Source organism: Patiria miniata, unplaced genomic scaffold, assembly GCF_015706575.1.
Source record: "Patiria miniata isolate m_02_andy unplaced genomic scaffold, ASM1570657v1 HiC_scaffold_7, whole genome shotgun sequence".
Taxonomy (NCBI): domain Eukaryota; kingdom Metazoa; phylum Echinodermata; class Asteroidea; order Valvatida; family Asterinidae; genus Patiria; species Patiria miniata.
The window spans coordinates 12,228,611-12,243,570 of NW_024037074.1; the positions used below are offsets into that span (position 1 = coordinate 12,228,611).

Consider the following 14,960-nt stretch of genomic DNA (forward strand, 5'->3'; position numbering starts at 1 on the left):
TGAAAAGTCCCGTAGAAAGTTGACAGCTGTTGATTTTATCAAGTTTTAATTGGAACGTTTTGCCTATTTTCCTTTGTCCTGCCATCACTGAGGAAAATGGCCGGAGGACGGAGAGGTCCCGGCAGGCCTCAGCTGAGCCGGACGGCCCCGCCACCACCGATGCACGCCACAAATGTGCTGGGAAACTCGGCGCAAACGACCATGACCACGACCATTCGACACAGGTCGGTAATCAAATTGAAAAGATTATGAGTCATGAATTTCTGTTCCTTTCTGAAGAATCGTATATTAATCCCCTCTTGATTAAACTGTGTTAGATCTAGCCCCACTAGTGTGGTCGTCGGTATGCTGCGCCAGCGCAGCATACCGACGGCCACACTAGTGGGGCTATGTTAGATCATGCATGTCACGGCTTGTACTCTACAGGTGCATGTGATTACAATTTACAAAGGCCACAGAGAAGGATGTAATTTAACAAAGAGAAAGTGTTTTAAAGTAAAGACTTTTTCATAAATTTGAAAAATAAAATTATGATTAAAATATTGAACTTCACTGTGCTCACTTCACTTTAGTTTGGGTGACCAAGATGGGGTCGGAGTTCTTTTTCTTGATTTTTTAAAAGCAATATTGAGTACTTTTTGTATAATTGTATTCAAAATAATACAGTACTAAATTCCAAGATGCAACTTGAAATCATGATTTCAAAAAAAAATTCTCTGCATTGCAGAATTTGACAACCAAATTTTTTTGTAAAGTCATTAGATCGTCCATTCAAAATTACAGTGATCACTAATGTTGAATCTGTATGTTAATATGGAATTGAATCTGGCACTTATTGTAAGTATTGAACATTTGATTATTTATATTCATTGTCTACTTAATAATCCTCATTTAATACTGAGATTTTGTTGGACTTCCGTAGGAATGGACCGGGAGCCATGGCAACCAGCACCCCGCTCACCACCCTCATCACCATCACGCCCATCCAACACCCGGTTATCCCCGTCCTGCCAGTAGAGGGCAGCCTGACCTTTGAGGTCACCGTGGTGCTGTACCTATTGACAGTGCTCTTCCTGCAGTATGTGAACATCTACAAGACGGTCTGGTGGCTGCCTATGTCACCATCCCAGACTGCAATGGTTAGTATAATAATAGTCTGGTATGTGATTCGATTGTGGTGATATAGTCGAGTCCATCGCAAATCTTCAAAAGCCCATCAAAAGTCGGATCACAAGTTCAGTCACAAGTCCATCACAAGCCTTCCAATCCCAACTCAAGTCACAAACTAGTCAAATAAACTGTGATAAAAATACCCCTTTGTTATTGTTCGTCCACTTTTACTTGTGACTGGACTTGTGATTGACTTGACTACATCACTGTTTGATTGGTATTTGAGCAGAACAGAAGTAAGACCAAACGTTGGAGTTCTTTGGAAGAAAAAGTTATGAACTTTAAATTTGTTGGAAACCTTGAAAATGTGGCAGTTTTTTTCATGACAAGTGTGAAATCCTCAGATTTGTGAAATGTATGTATAAATCTAGGCCCTCGACTTATCCACTTATCAATTATGACTTATTACTATTTACGACTTTTCTTGCAATGCAGATGGGTTTGGTGTTTTCTGTTGTACATTAGAAATATTTCAGGAACTGGAAGAAGAAAATTGTCTTTACCTCAATCTTTCATCAAAATTATATTTCTTATTCCTGTTTTTTCTACAACAGAACCTGTATTTGATTGACCCATACCTTGTGATGTTCATCATCATTGTTCTGACAAGACGCCTTGTCTGGAGCTTCATTATGGAGGTAAGTTTACATCCCGAACCCCTACCCCACCTCCACCCCAACCCCACCCCCACCCCCCACCCCCACCACCATCCCTACCAAAAAAATGGTTGCCCTTCATTTTTTTCCAAATGTAAACAATTGCAAAATAAAAATCATCAGAGTGCTGTTATTTTGTTTATAAATTCTTTTAAATTTGACTTATTTTATTTTTTGCTTCCCATAGGTTTACAAAGATGCCAAGGTCTTCTCTGTCCTGTACTACCTGGTCAAATCCATCAAGTTTATCCTCAGCACAGGAGTCCTGGGATTGGCTGTGTGGTCGCTATGTAAACTGTTCCTTAGCAACTCGCCACTCAATCTGTTCTTCCTGGCATACCCGTGAGTTGGATTTTTTGTGCTCTTGTAAAAATTGTATTATATTTTTTTTAGAATCTGGATTTGGCAATTTCACAACAATGTAATTTTTGTTAATAGAATACATAATGATGCTTCATTGAACATTGCTCCTAGAAATTTGAATGAATATTTCGAATTTTGGTCTTGCCAATATAAGGCCAAAAAAAAAAAAGTCTCCGGTTTCTGGTATGGAGCTTGTCCAAAAAGTGGTGCGGCGACGCGGCTTTTTTTTTTTTTCCTGACTTTTTTGCTTCAAATGTCGACTGATGACTGCAAATGGTGCCCGACTTAACTTAGTGCAAATATATGGGAGTTCAGAGAGCCTACATAAAGCTTATTCTCGATCATAACCCCATCTAAAAACACATTTAAATTGTGCAGCAGCAGAATTCCAGTCAAACCAGTGAGTTTGGCGGTTTTGAGACTTCATCTTTCATTGAAAAAAAAAACTTTTTCATTTTGCCGACGCGCATGGCTACGGCGACGCGCGCGCATACCAGAAACCGGAGACTTTTTTTTTTTTGGCCTAAGTACTGTTTACTCTGTCACCACAATCGTTGACTTTTATAATTGAGTTTTGCTGATAAAGGGAAAATTAATTAAAATTAAAATGTACATGCAAAAGTCTACAATCAGTCCAAATCGTATAGAAAGTCGTAATAAGTCGTTGATGAAATGTACTTTGTTTCTGTAATTCAGCCTGGTGTCGTACTTCTTACTTTACGGCCTGACCTTTGACCTCAACAAGTCCGTCTTCGCTGTCATCGTCAACAAGCTCTGGCCGCGGGGCGAGGCCGCTACCAATCACACCTCCCCCCTCGACAAATCCATCTCTGCCTCCCCGCCCTGCTCCCCCTCGCCACACTCCACCTACGAGACCACGCAGCACAAGTGCACCCACGTGCCGGTCGATGTGCGCAAAGAGGCCGACGTCCTGAAGTACGACTTCAACGCCCGCATGAAAAACGTTCTCTTCAATTCCATGGTCTGTGCCTATTATGTAGGCTTTGTGCCTATCTGTTTTCTTCAGGTGAGTTGTATTTTTGTCACTGACTTTGAAAAATATCTTGGGAAAAGGGTCATCTTGCTTTACATAATGAAATGAATCACTTCATTTATCGTGGAGCCTGTATCTTGGAGGCAATATGCAAGGGAATGTGATATGTGTTAAATTGTTATATTAGTACAAGAAGGTGCGTAACAGAATCTATGATCTATTGAAATAGATTTTTAAAAATGGAATTAAAAAGTGAAAAATAGATGGGTAGTTCAGTGAACATTTGTTAGCACAGCATGTAATTGGGTCCACCACAAGGCAAATCTCAAGTCAAATCACATGTAACAGGTGATTCATTATGACAAAGGAATGTCTTTGTGATGACTTGTGATGACTTGTGATGACTTGTGATGACTTGAGATTGACTTGCTGTCGAGTTGCGATTGACTAAAATTAATTAACGGATGTCCTGATAACGCCCTTCTCTCCTCCTCCCCCCCCCCCCCCCCCCCCCCCCACTGCATTAATAAGCTGAGAAGCTCCACAGCACCCCCGTGTGGCCATGCACATAATCTTTTTGCTCCAATTTATCCCATCATTAATAGACCATGGAGAAATTGACCCAAACTTGTTTTAACCCAGCCATCTTCAAAAGTAGACTAGTTCATTTCATGGCCAGATTTGATTGGACTAAAAACCGGTGTTGTTTTTTTCTTTGCCAGCCGTCCATGTACCTTGACCTGTGGTGGGCGTGTCTCATGATCGCATTCGTCTGGATCAACTCCTTCATCATGTTCAGCTCCCACTTCTTGCCAGCGTACTACTGCGACGCTTTACACCGCTGCTCCTTACACCTGGGCAAGTGGCAGAAGGTGGACCACGGGTACAGCAACACCCCACAACACTTGTGAGTCGGGGGTAGGGCGGGGCAGGGTGGGGATCAAAAGCTGGGGCAGTATATTTAGACTTTAGAGCTGAGTCTCCGGCAACTTTCAGTTGAGATGAGCCTGATTTGACAGTACACTGTCCTGTTACTTTTGGGTGTCATAGATCTACTCAATATCTATTAAATAGATACATTTGCAATTACCCAGAAACGTACCTACCGATTTAATGAGAAAATCCTTGCTCAAAGTGAAGATAGGACTGGTATCAAATAACCTGTGAAATTACTCTGCCTGAAATGGAATAATCAAGAAGAGACAATCAATAACAAAGATTTTTTGATGCAGCCTTGGGAAGCCAAACTATTTGGAGAAATGGGGGTTAAAATAAATTGGGAAAAAATGCATAAGATCAAAATTAGCATTCTAGAACAAAAACTAAAAAGGGTAGTTTTTTTGTGTGTGTCTAAAGTAAATATGTTTCATTTGTGGATTTACAACTTCTGCAGTATTTTGACTTTGATTTTTTTCAATTGTGAATGTTTTACAATACCATTTTGTAATGATATCTCTCCCTTGTAGCCGTAGCAGTACAAATAAGCAAATAGATTGTTATAAGCGTGTCCACTCTACAAGACTTTAACTTACAAAAACAATTTCTCTTTGATGTTTTGCTGAAGATGGTCTGATGCCACCGTGTGGCCCCAAGGCGTGCTGGTGAGATACAACAAAGGGCTGTACAAGGCGATGGGACAACAGAACGTGGCTCTTCCATCAGACGGATCCTATGCCAGATTCTATGTAAGTCAAACATTTAGATAGTCTTACACCAGTTCCTAAGTCACGCTGAACCAAGCTATTCCGAAAATTTGAAAGTTTGACTTGTGAAAAAGGTATGAGCGACCACACCGAAAGATTGAATGTTGCAGTCGTTCAGAATTACTCCAGAGTCTAGTCAATAGAAAATTAATACATGAAGTTCCCCTGTCTGCAACCAAAATGTCTTTGAGTCGACCTGAGTTGCTCCTAATATTGTCAAAGTTTCAGTCAATATGCTCTGATCATACAATGCCTAAAATGGTATCCATATTCTCATTGAATGACCTTGTTGCAGTCTTACACATGATGCCTGTTTCTATCAGTTGATAATCCACATTTTGTTCCCCTTTTCCCATTTTTTATTGCAGTTTATGTTCCATCAGCCGCTGCGAGTCCTGAATGGCCTCCTGTGCCTACAGATCGCCGTCATCCTGTTCCAGCTCTATCTCCTCTTCATGCACTCTCACTGGAATCACGTCATCTCTCTCTCCTTGCTGCTCTTCTGTAACTACTACGTCCTCTTCAAGCTGCTGAGGGACCGGATTATCCTGGGCAAGGCTTACCACGTCAAGGAAGAAGAGGTGGAATAGCAGAATGGAGTTTATAAGTAATGCCTCACCCACAATGAGCACCACATGTTATTGCACTCTTTCCCTGGTATGTAATATTTATAGGTGTATGTACTACAAGATAGTGCACATGTCCATTCCAATGCACAAAGTCGTGAAGCCACTGTGAGTCATATGTTGGGCCCCCAACATGGCTGCCGCTTCATGTATCGTCAGACCCCCTAAAGCTACGCGTTCGTATTTCTACGCATTCACCTTCAATTTGTGTGTGACAACGTGCCCGCATTGCGCAAGTGTTACCTGCGCAGATTATGGAAGGTCGTGGATAGCCCAAAATAGTAAACTACACTTTATTTCTGAGTGGGAAAAAATACAATGAAAAAAAAAGCATGAAAGCATGTAGTCCACAACAGCTGGGGTGCATGTAATTCATCTATGCTGTGTAAATGCAAATCAAGAAATTGAAGCACAGATGTGTATACATTTTGACCCCCAAACATGGCACCCTTGGGGCTTCAGCCCGTGACCTTGATGCACTATCCAGTCAGTATATAGAGATCACTGGCCCACACACAGGCACATCCAGCAGGGAGTTTCATCCCACATTACCCCACAAATTCTGAAGCCATGAATCGTGGCACCATTCTCCACAACTTGTTTGAAAGATCATGCGGCATATTGTGGTGTAACATACCAACAGCAGTAAACAAAGTAATGTAGTGACTACAGTCTGTCGTATTTCCAAATTTTGCTGCATGGGACAAAGTATTTTGACACCACACTTTACCACAGCTGTGGCGTATTTGGGTGTCTAACAGGGTAGTCCAAAACCAACTTTTAAAGCTTTAGCGTTAGCACATGAAGTCATACAATCATGCTAGGTGATTCCACTTTCAAAGTTTGCAAGAAAAATTGCCTTGAAATGTTGTAATTCGTCATCAATTTTGTCACTCGCTTTTGTGACTTTCAACCCAAAGTTGTCTTTAGAACGCCTTGTAATATTTTAAAGAGAACATGAATGCTTGTAAATAGCCTTTCAGTATTATTTTTGCTTCAAATTCTTCTAGGTTTTTCCATTCTTATTGCAAGAGTGGAAACTTCCTCTTTCACGAAATATCTGCTTGTGTTCAACCAGTAGTTTTTAAAAAATGGTGGCAGAAGTGTTCCTCTCATTAATCAATTCTTCTAGTGGCTGCATGTAAAATATGGAAAGAGGTTTTTTTGTTTGTAGAAGTTTTTATGAGAAGGAAATGTAGTAAACAGATAAATGGTTAATGAATATAAATTTGCTTATGAGATGGAATTTGAGTCGGAGAGAGGTAAAATTGGAATTGGGTTTTGCCGTTCGCCGACATATTTATTTTTATAAATTCTGTTACTCAATATTGTCCGAGGGCTTGCGAGTAAATGGTCACAAGCTCACTCGGATGGGACTCGAACCCACGACCTCCTGCTTACCAGTGCGGACGTCTTACCACTCGACCACCGAGCTTACTGGGGTTGGCTGGCCGGTTCGAGTTGGATGTTGCAGCAAGTATCGCAACCAAACTTGTATTAGTAAGCTGGAGGTCTTGGGTTCCAGCCCCATCCAAGTAAGCACGTGAAGATGTTGGACAACACTCAGTATGCAGTGTTTATTAAAAAATATATGTTGGCGATAAAATAAAATAAATTTCCTTAATTAGATATTCAATGAATATTCATATTAATTATAGACAATGAATATTTACCTTTCTGTTCTTAATTTGTTCTAGCTGGTTCCCAAGCCAATTTGAAGGCGCAAGTTTTAATGAAATATCTCCACAAACCGGCCTTTAAACAATTTAACTTCAAATTTTAAAACCAGTCACTGCGTTCAGAAAATCTTCCATAATCCTCCGTAATTGACCAGAGTAATGGCACCCTTGTACTCAAATTTTGAAGACCCATGTCGTCTAACAGTGGCTGGGCTATAACTACCTCAATCCTACAAAATCCTCTTAAAAAACCCTCATGGATTTTGAAGGTTTGGAAAGGGATAGGGTTAAAGGAAACCCAACACATTGGGCAGCCGTCCTGTTCCCTCAATTTTGTCAAGTTTTTAAATCAAAGTTAATCTCAAATACATTTTTTTGAATTCCTTGAATAATATGACGTATTTTTGTGACTGTACGAAAGGAGATTTTGTTCAATTTTTAATGCATTATGGATACTTCCCATTGATTCGTTGCGATTGCTTTTTCATCTTGATTTTTTTGATTCCAGGTTCCAGTTTTCCATTTGTTTTGATTCAAATGCCCTCTTCCAACGTTATCGCAGAAAATTCCAGATTCTCTTCCCAATTTTGTGGAGTTTTTTTTTATGATACCTTGTGTAATGTACCGTACATGAAAACTTGAAGTAAATTTTGATATGATTATTAGAAATATTGGGTATGATGTCAAACATATCCAGGTTGCGTGCACAATGTTGTTCTCAGTGATATGTTAAGGGTGTTGGCGTGGTTCTAGTTATTGAGGACAAGATTTTGAAACTGTACTTAAAACAAAAGAAAATAAACAAGCAAACAAACACAAGTCATTGAAAATAAACAAACATTACCTGTAGATGTATGAAAGCTATACATCTCTCAACAACAGACAATCAAATAAAAAATACACACTTTGAAAATAAAACTAACCCAGAAAACTGAACCAAAACATCTGTAAGGTTCAAAAACAGAAATGTTATGTTGCTTCCTTGAGGATAAAATGTTTTATTTTTTACAGGGCCAAAGTAGATGCTTTTTATTGAGCTTTAACTACTTAGATGTGGTTGTCATGTATTTAGATACTGTAATTATGTAGCACAGGCAAATATTATGGTTTAAGCAAAGTAGTGATTATATTTATTAAAAAGATCATTGCTTCCATGCAGAACAACTTTTATGTGGGTGTTTTCTTCTCTTGCTTCTCTTTATAACGTATTTCTTTTGAGCGGCACATCTGGCAAGAGACATTTTGGCAATGTGTTCTAAGGGCCCCCAGACATCTTCCTAGCTATTTTCAAGCAAATTCATTTTTTGACCAAAATTGAAAAAAATGCAAGGGGTTAGCCTTACTTTTTGGGCAAATTTTGGTCAAAAATTGACTTTTCTGGAAACAACTCAGAAATACTTTAGGATGCATGATTAACATATTTTGATACCCCTTAAGTGAGCATTTCAAAGATTTGGGCAAATATAGAGGAAATTATGCCAAAAATAATATATTTTTTCATTCATTTTTGTCCATTTGTGCACGCCATATTTCCTTTGAATAGCACATTTGGCAAGAGAAATTTTGTGAATGTGTTCTAAGGCCCCCTACGCATCTTCCTAGCAATTTTCAAGCAAATTCATTTTTTTGACCAAAATTGAAAAAAATGCAACTTTTTTGGCAAATTTTGGTCAAAAATTGACTTTTCTGGAAACAACTCAGAAATACTTTAGGATGCATGATTAACATATTTTCATACCCCTTAAGTGAACATTTCAAAGATTTGGGCAAATATAGAGGAAATTATGCAAAAGATAATATATTTGTTCATTCATTTTTGTCCATTTGTGCACGCCATATTTCCTTTAAATAGCACATTTGGCAAGAGAAATTTTGGCAATGTGTTCTAAGGGCCCCAAGGCATCTTCCTAGCAATTTTCAAGCAAATTCATTTTTTGACCAAAATTGAAAAAAATACAAGGGATTAGCCTTACTTTTTGGCCAAATTTTGGTCAAAAATTGACTTTTCTGGAAACAACTCAGAAATACTTTAGGATGCATGATTAACATATTTTGATACCCCTTAAGTGAGCATTTCAAAGATTTGGGCAAATATAGAGGAAATTATCCCCCCCCCATTTTTTTTTCCTTTCATTTTTGTCCATTTGTGGACGCCATATTTCTTTTGAATAGCACATTTGGCAAGAGAAATTTTGGGAATGTGTTCTAAGGGCCCCAAGGCATCTTCCTAGCAATTTTCAAGCAAATTCATTTTTTGACCAAAATTGAAAAAAATACAAGGGGTTAGCCTTACTTTTTGGCCAAATTTTGGTCAAAAATTGACTTTTCTGGAAACAACTCAGAAATACTTTAGGATGCATGATTAACATATTTTGATACCCCTTAAGTGAGCATTTCAAAGATTTGGGCAAATATAGAGGAAATTATCCCCCCCCCCCATTTTTTTTCCTTTCATTTTTGTCCATTTGTGGACGCCATATTTCTTTTGAATAGCACATTTGGCAAGAGAAATTTTGGGAATGTGTTCTAAGGGCCCCAAGGCATCTTCCTAGCAATTTTCAAGCAAATTCATTTTTTGACCAAAATTGAAAAAAATACAAGGGGTTAGCCTTACTTTTTGGCCAAATTTTGGTCAAAAATTGACTTTTCTGGAAACAACTCAGAAATACTTTAGGATGCATGATTAACATATTTTGATACCCCTTAAGTGAGAATTCAAAGATTTGGGCAAATATAGAGGAAATTATCCCCCCCCCCCCAATTTTTTTTTCCTGTCATTTTTGTCCATTTGTGGACGCCATATTTCTTTTGAATAGCACATTTGGCAAGAGAAATTTTGGGAATGTGTTCTAAGGGCCCCAAGGCATCTTCCTAGCAATTTTCAAGCAAATTCATTTTTTGACCAAAATTGAAAAAATTCAAGGGGTTAGCCTTACTTTTTGGGCAAATTTTGGTCAAAAATTGACTTTTCTGGAAACAACTCAGAAATACTTTAGGATGCATAATTTACATATTTTGATACCCCTTAAGTGAGCATTTCAAAGATTTGGGCAAATATAGAGGAAATTATGCAAAAAATAATATATTTGTTCATTCATTTTTGTCAATTTGTGCACGCCATATTTCCTTCACTTAAGGGGTATGAAAATATGTTAATCATGCATCCTAAAGTATTTCTGAGTTGTTTCCAGAAAAGTCAAGTTTTGACCAAAATTTGCCCAAAAAGTAAGGCTAACCCCTTGTATTCAAAGATTTGGGCAAATATAGAGGAAATTATGCAAAAGATAATATATTTGTTCATTCATTTTTGTCCATTTGTGCACGCCATATTTCCTTTAAATAGCACATTTGGCAAGAGAAATTTTGGCAATGTGTTCTAAGGGCCCCAAGGCATCTTCCTAGCAATTTTCAAGCAAATTCATTTTTTGACCAAAATTGAAAAAAATACAAGGGGTTAGCCTTACTTTTTGGCCAAATTTTGGTCAAAAATTGACTTTTCTGGAAACAACTCAGAAATACTTTAGGATGCATGATTAACATATTTTGATACCCCTTAAGTGAGCATTTCAAAGATTTGGGCAAATATAGAGGAAATTATCCCCCCCCCCCATTTTTTTTCCTTTCATTTTTGTCCATTTGTGGACGCCATATTTCTTTTGAATAGCAAATTTGGCAAGAGAAATTTTGGGAATGTGTTCTAAGGGCCCCAAGGCATCTTCCTAGCAATTTTCAAGCAAATTCATTTTTTGACCAAAATTGAAAAAAATACAAGGTGTTAGCCTTACTTTTTGGCCAAATTTTGGTCAAAAATTGACTTTTCTGGAAACAACTCAGAAATACTTTAGGATGCATGATTAACATATTTTGATACCCCTTAAGTGAGCATTTCAAAGATTTGGGCAAATATAGAGGAAATTATCCCCCCCCCCCCCAATTTTTTTTCCTTTCATTTTTGTCCATTTGTGGACGCCATATTTCTTTTGAATAGCACATTTGGCAAGAGAAATTTTGGGAATGTGTTCTAAGGGCCCCAAGGCATCTTCCTAGCAATTTTCAAGCAAATTCATTTTTTGACCAAAATTGAAAAAAATACAAGGGGTTAGCCTTACTTTTTGGCCAAATTTTGGTCAAAAATTGACTTTTCTGGAAACAACTCAGAAATACTTTAGGATGCATGATTAACATATTTTGATACCCCTTAAGTGAGCATTTCAAAGATTTGGGCAAATATAGAGGAAATTATCCCCCCCCCCCATTTTTTTTTCCTTTCATTTTTGTCCATTTGTGGACGCCATATTTCTTTTGAATAGCACATTTGGCAAGAGAAATTTTGGGAATGTGTTCTAAGGGCCCCAAGGCATCTTCCTAGCAATTTTCAAGCAAATTCATTTTTTGACCAAAATTAGAAAAAATACAAGGGGTTAGCCTTACTTTTTTGGCAAATTTTGGTCAAAAATTGACTTTTCTGGAAACAACTCAGAAATACTTTAGGATGCATGATTTACATATTTTGATACCCCTTAAGTGAGCATTTCAAAGATTTGGGCAAATATAGAGGAAATTATGCAAAAAATAATATATTTGTTCATTCATTTTTGTCAATTTGTGCACGCCATATTTCCTTTGAATAGCACATTTGGCAAGAGAAATTTTGGGAATGTGTTCTAAGGGCCCCAAGGCATCTTCCTAGCAATTTTCAAGCAAATTCATTTTTTGACCAAAATTGAAAAAAATACAAGGGGTTAGCCTTACTTTGTGGGCAAATTTTGGTCAAAAATTGACTTTTCTGGAAACAACTCAGAAATACTTTAGGATGCATGAATAACATATTTTGATACCCCGTAAGTGAACATTTCAAAGATTTGGGCAAATAAAGAGGAAATTATGCAAAAAATAATATATTTGTTCATTCATTTTTGTCCATTTGTGCACGCCATATTTCCTTTGAATAGCACATTTGGCAAGAGAAATTTTGTGAATGTGTTCTAAGGGCCCCAAGGCATCTTCCTAGCAATTTTCAAGCAAATTCATTTTTTGACCAAAATTGAAAAAAATACAAGGGGTTAGCCTTACTTTTTTGGCAAATTTTGGTCAAAAATTGACTTTTCTGGAGACAACTCAGAAATACTTTAGGATGCATGATTAACATATTTTGATACCCCTTAAGTGAGCATTTCAAAGATTTGGGCAAATATAGAGGAAATTATGCAAAAAAAATTATATTTTTTCATTCATTTTTGTCCATTTGTGCACACCATATTTCTCCTGAATTTGGGCAAATATCAATGAGTATTGGAAAAAAAATTCTTTTTGTTGATTTTTTCCTATTTGCAAACCTTTTTTCCTTTAAATGGCATATTTGAATGGTTAACAGTTCAACAGAAAGTCGCACAAGTAGTTGTTATTTATGATTCACAACTTCTTTTTTGGGGGGGGGGTGACATTAAAAAAATACTTCATTTAAACAATTCACACTGAAATATCAAAGAAATTTCTTTTTATTCAATTTTTGTTATCACAATCAACATTGTGTGAATACAGGTTTGTCTCAATACCCACTTACTTGACATATAAAATCTTTTTGTTTGAACATTCAATTACTTAATAATTAGTATATAATACTTGATATATTTTTTTTTCTCAATATGCCACAGATTCAGTGACCGGTGTGGCATAACACAAGACGACAGAGGTACAAGTTCTTACCGTGAATACAATACTCCAGATAGAGATACGGATACAACATGAAATAGAATGGGTCGTGGGTTCATGCACATTTTTTTTCCAATTAAAATTACCCATGCCCCACCCATATTCCCCCTTCCCACCTCTCCCCTCCCCCCCCCCCCCCCCCCCCCACAATGGAACCCTCACATTCAAAAGACTTCCAGCGATTTTTGAATGTAGAATTCTCACTCTTGGAAGTCCGCAATCAAATTTACAAAACTCTCCAAATGTCTCCAAAATGTTTCAGATCTTAATGCGTCTTACTAAGAGAGTTAAGCTAGCAAACAAAAGTTCTATATGAAGCTATGGCGCTCAGAAACATGTGCCGAATAATATATTAAAATAATAATAATAATGCATAAAGATTAAAGGGCACACCATACTTTTATGCACTTTGTTTTCAAATTGTTATGGGTTCAAACCATTGGCAAATTTTAAAGTGTGGGAACTTTACAAACATGTCCAATTTTGCTCCACTGAGCAGAACAATCATATTTTTTTTAAGGTATTGAGACAACGGAAGTGTTGGGGCAAAATTATTAGCAATTTTGTAGACATTTCCCCGATATAACTATTGACTTTTGCCACTTGCCTAAAACATTCAAAAGCCTTCATAGACATAGACAAAAACTGTCTGATTTCAGGACAGTGATATCATTCAATTATCAACAATTTTCAATGGAATAAAGAATTGGAACTGAGAAAATTTAATAATGCAGCTTTGTAACTTAATGCTTGGTTTAGAGAGCCAATTTCTCCTATTGGCTAACACTGTAATAATTAATGCTAAATTGACCAATAGAATGCTGTGTTTCATCACTACCGTCATGTAACAACAATTTGGATTGGTCACCTCCCCAGCTATGCAGTCGAGTGGACCAATGAGAAACCAGCTAATGAACATTTTTTATGAGTTGCTCGCATATTTTCATTAGAAACACACACAAATGCGAACATGCTTAAGTTCACAACAGCATGCATGTTCAATCCTGTGTGCATGTTTTCATGGAATCAACAAAAAAGAAAAGAAAAAATCACACACGAGTTTGACAGAAAACAGGTTTTCTGCAGTAAATCTTCACTTCAATTACTTTTGTTAAAGATAATGAATACACAAAAAATCATAGATTTCTGCAAGCCTGAAGTATGAAAAAAAAATCAATTATGTCTACTGTTATCAACTTCAAGACTTTGGCAAGTTTATATCTTGACACTAACAATGACAGCATAAAGCAATAATTTAAATAACTTTGATTTTGTTTTCGTGAGTGGAATTTCAGTCAATTCAGGCAAGGATCTCGAAACTTAAATGCAACTGGTAAATAAATTAAGACTAATAATCTTTGTAACACATTTGAATATATGAGGAGATAAATACAGTATGCAGTAAAAGGTGATATGTGCTTTGATAAAGGTAGCTGGTATCTTTTGTGTTGTTTAATACATGATTAATGGTATATATACAGAATATAACGGACAAAAATTGGCAGAGAACATTTTAATCCAAATTAAGCTCCTTTCACTGTAAACTCTGCTCCTTTTTATTTGTTGCTTCCCGTCAATTACAATTCAAACAATATTTCAAAGTTGTTTATGCATCGTGAAAAGAAATACAAATTAGTATGTAAATTGCCATACGACTGCCACACAATTTTTGTTTGAGTTGCAAAAACGATTTGTGCGCGAAAAAAATTGTATCCCGTTTATTTTACAATGTATGAAGGCAAATTACAAGAAACAGGTTTTAATAAATTAAAATTGCGCCCTCTACTGTCAACAGTCACAAATGAGTTAAGTACAATAAGCCAACTCGTAGCACCATTTCTTTCGTTCAGCTCTTTTTCAATGCACACATTTCTAAAGTCATCAAATGATGAGTTTAAACCGACCTTACTAACAATTTTTCTGTTCACAAAAAAATCAAATGTATTTCTTGTGTTCTTCGTTTTTTTCCCTCTTCTTTTACATGTAGTTGGCAGTGCAACACAAGCATTAGGCCCTACCATGTCTCACACACAAAAATCTACCAGATGGAGTGTTAG

General features: G+C 37.0%; 1 protein-coding gene across 1 annotated transcript; it reads left to right on the plus strand.

The window, feature by feature from the left end:
• The first annotated feature begins 96 nt into the window (after positions 1 to 96).
• LOC119745690 (transmembrane protein 39A-like) lies at positions 97 to 8,362 on the plus strand. The gene is made up of 8 exons (XM_038222228.1): positions 97 to 224; positions 923 to 1,139; positions 1,725 to 1,808; positions 2,014 to 2,168; positions 2,886 to 3,216; positions 3,906 to 4,090; positions 4,748 to 4,868; positions 5,255 to 8,362. Exons 1-8 carry the CDS (start codon positions 97 to 99, stop codon positions 5,474 to 5,476), a joined length of 1,443 nt encoding a protein of 480 aa, XP_038078156.1. The 3' UTR covers positions 5,477 to 8,362.
• Positions 8,363 to 14,960: the final 6,598 nt, after the last annotated feature.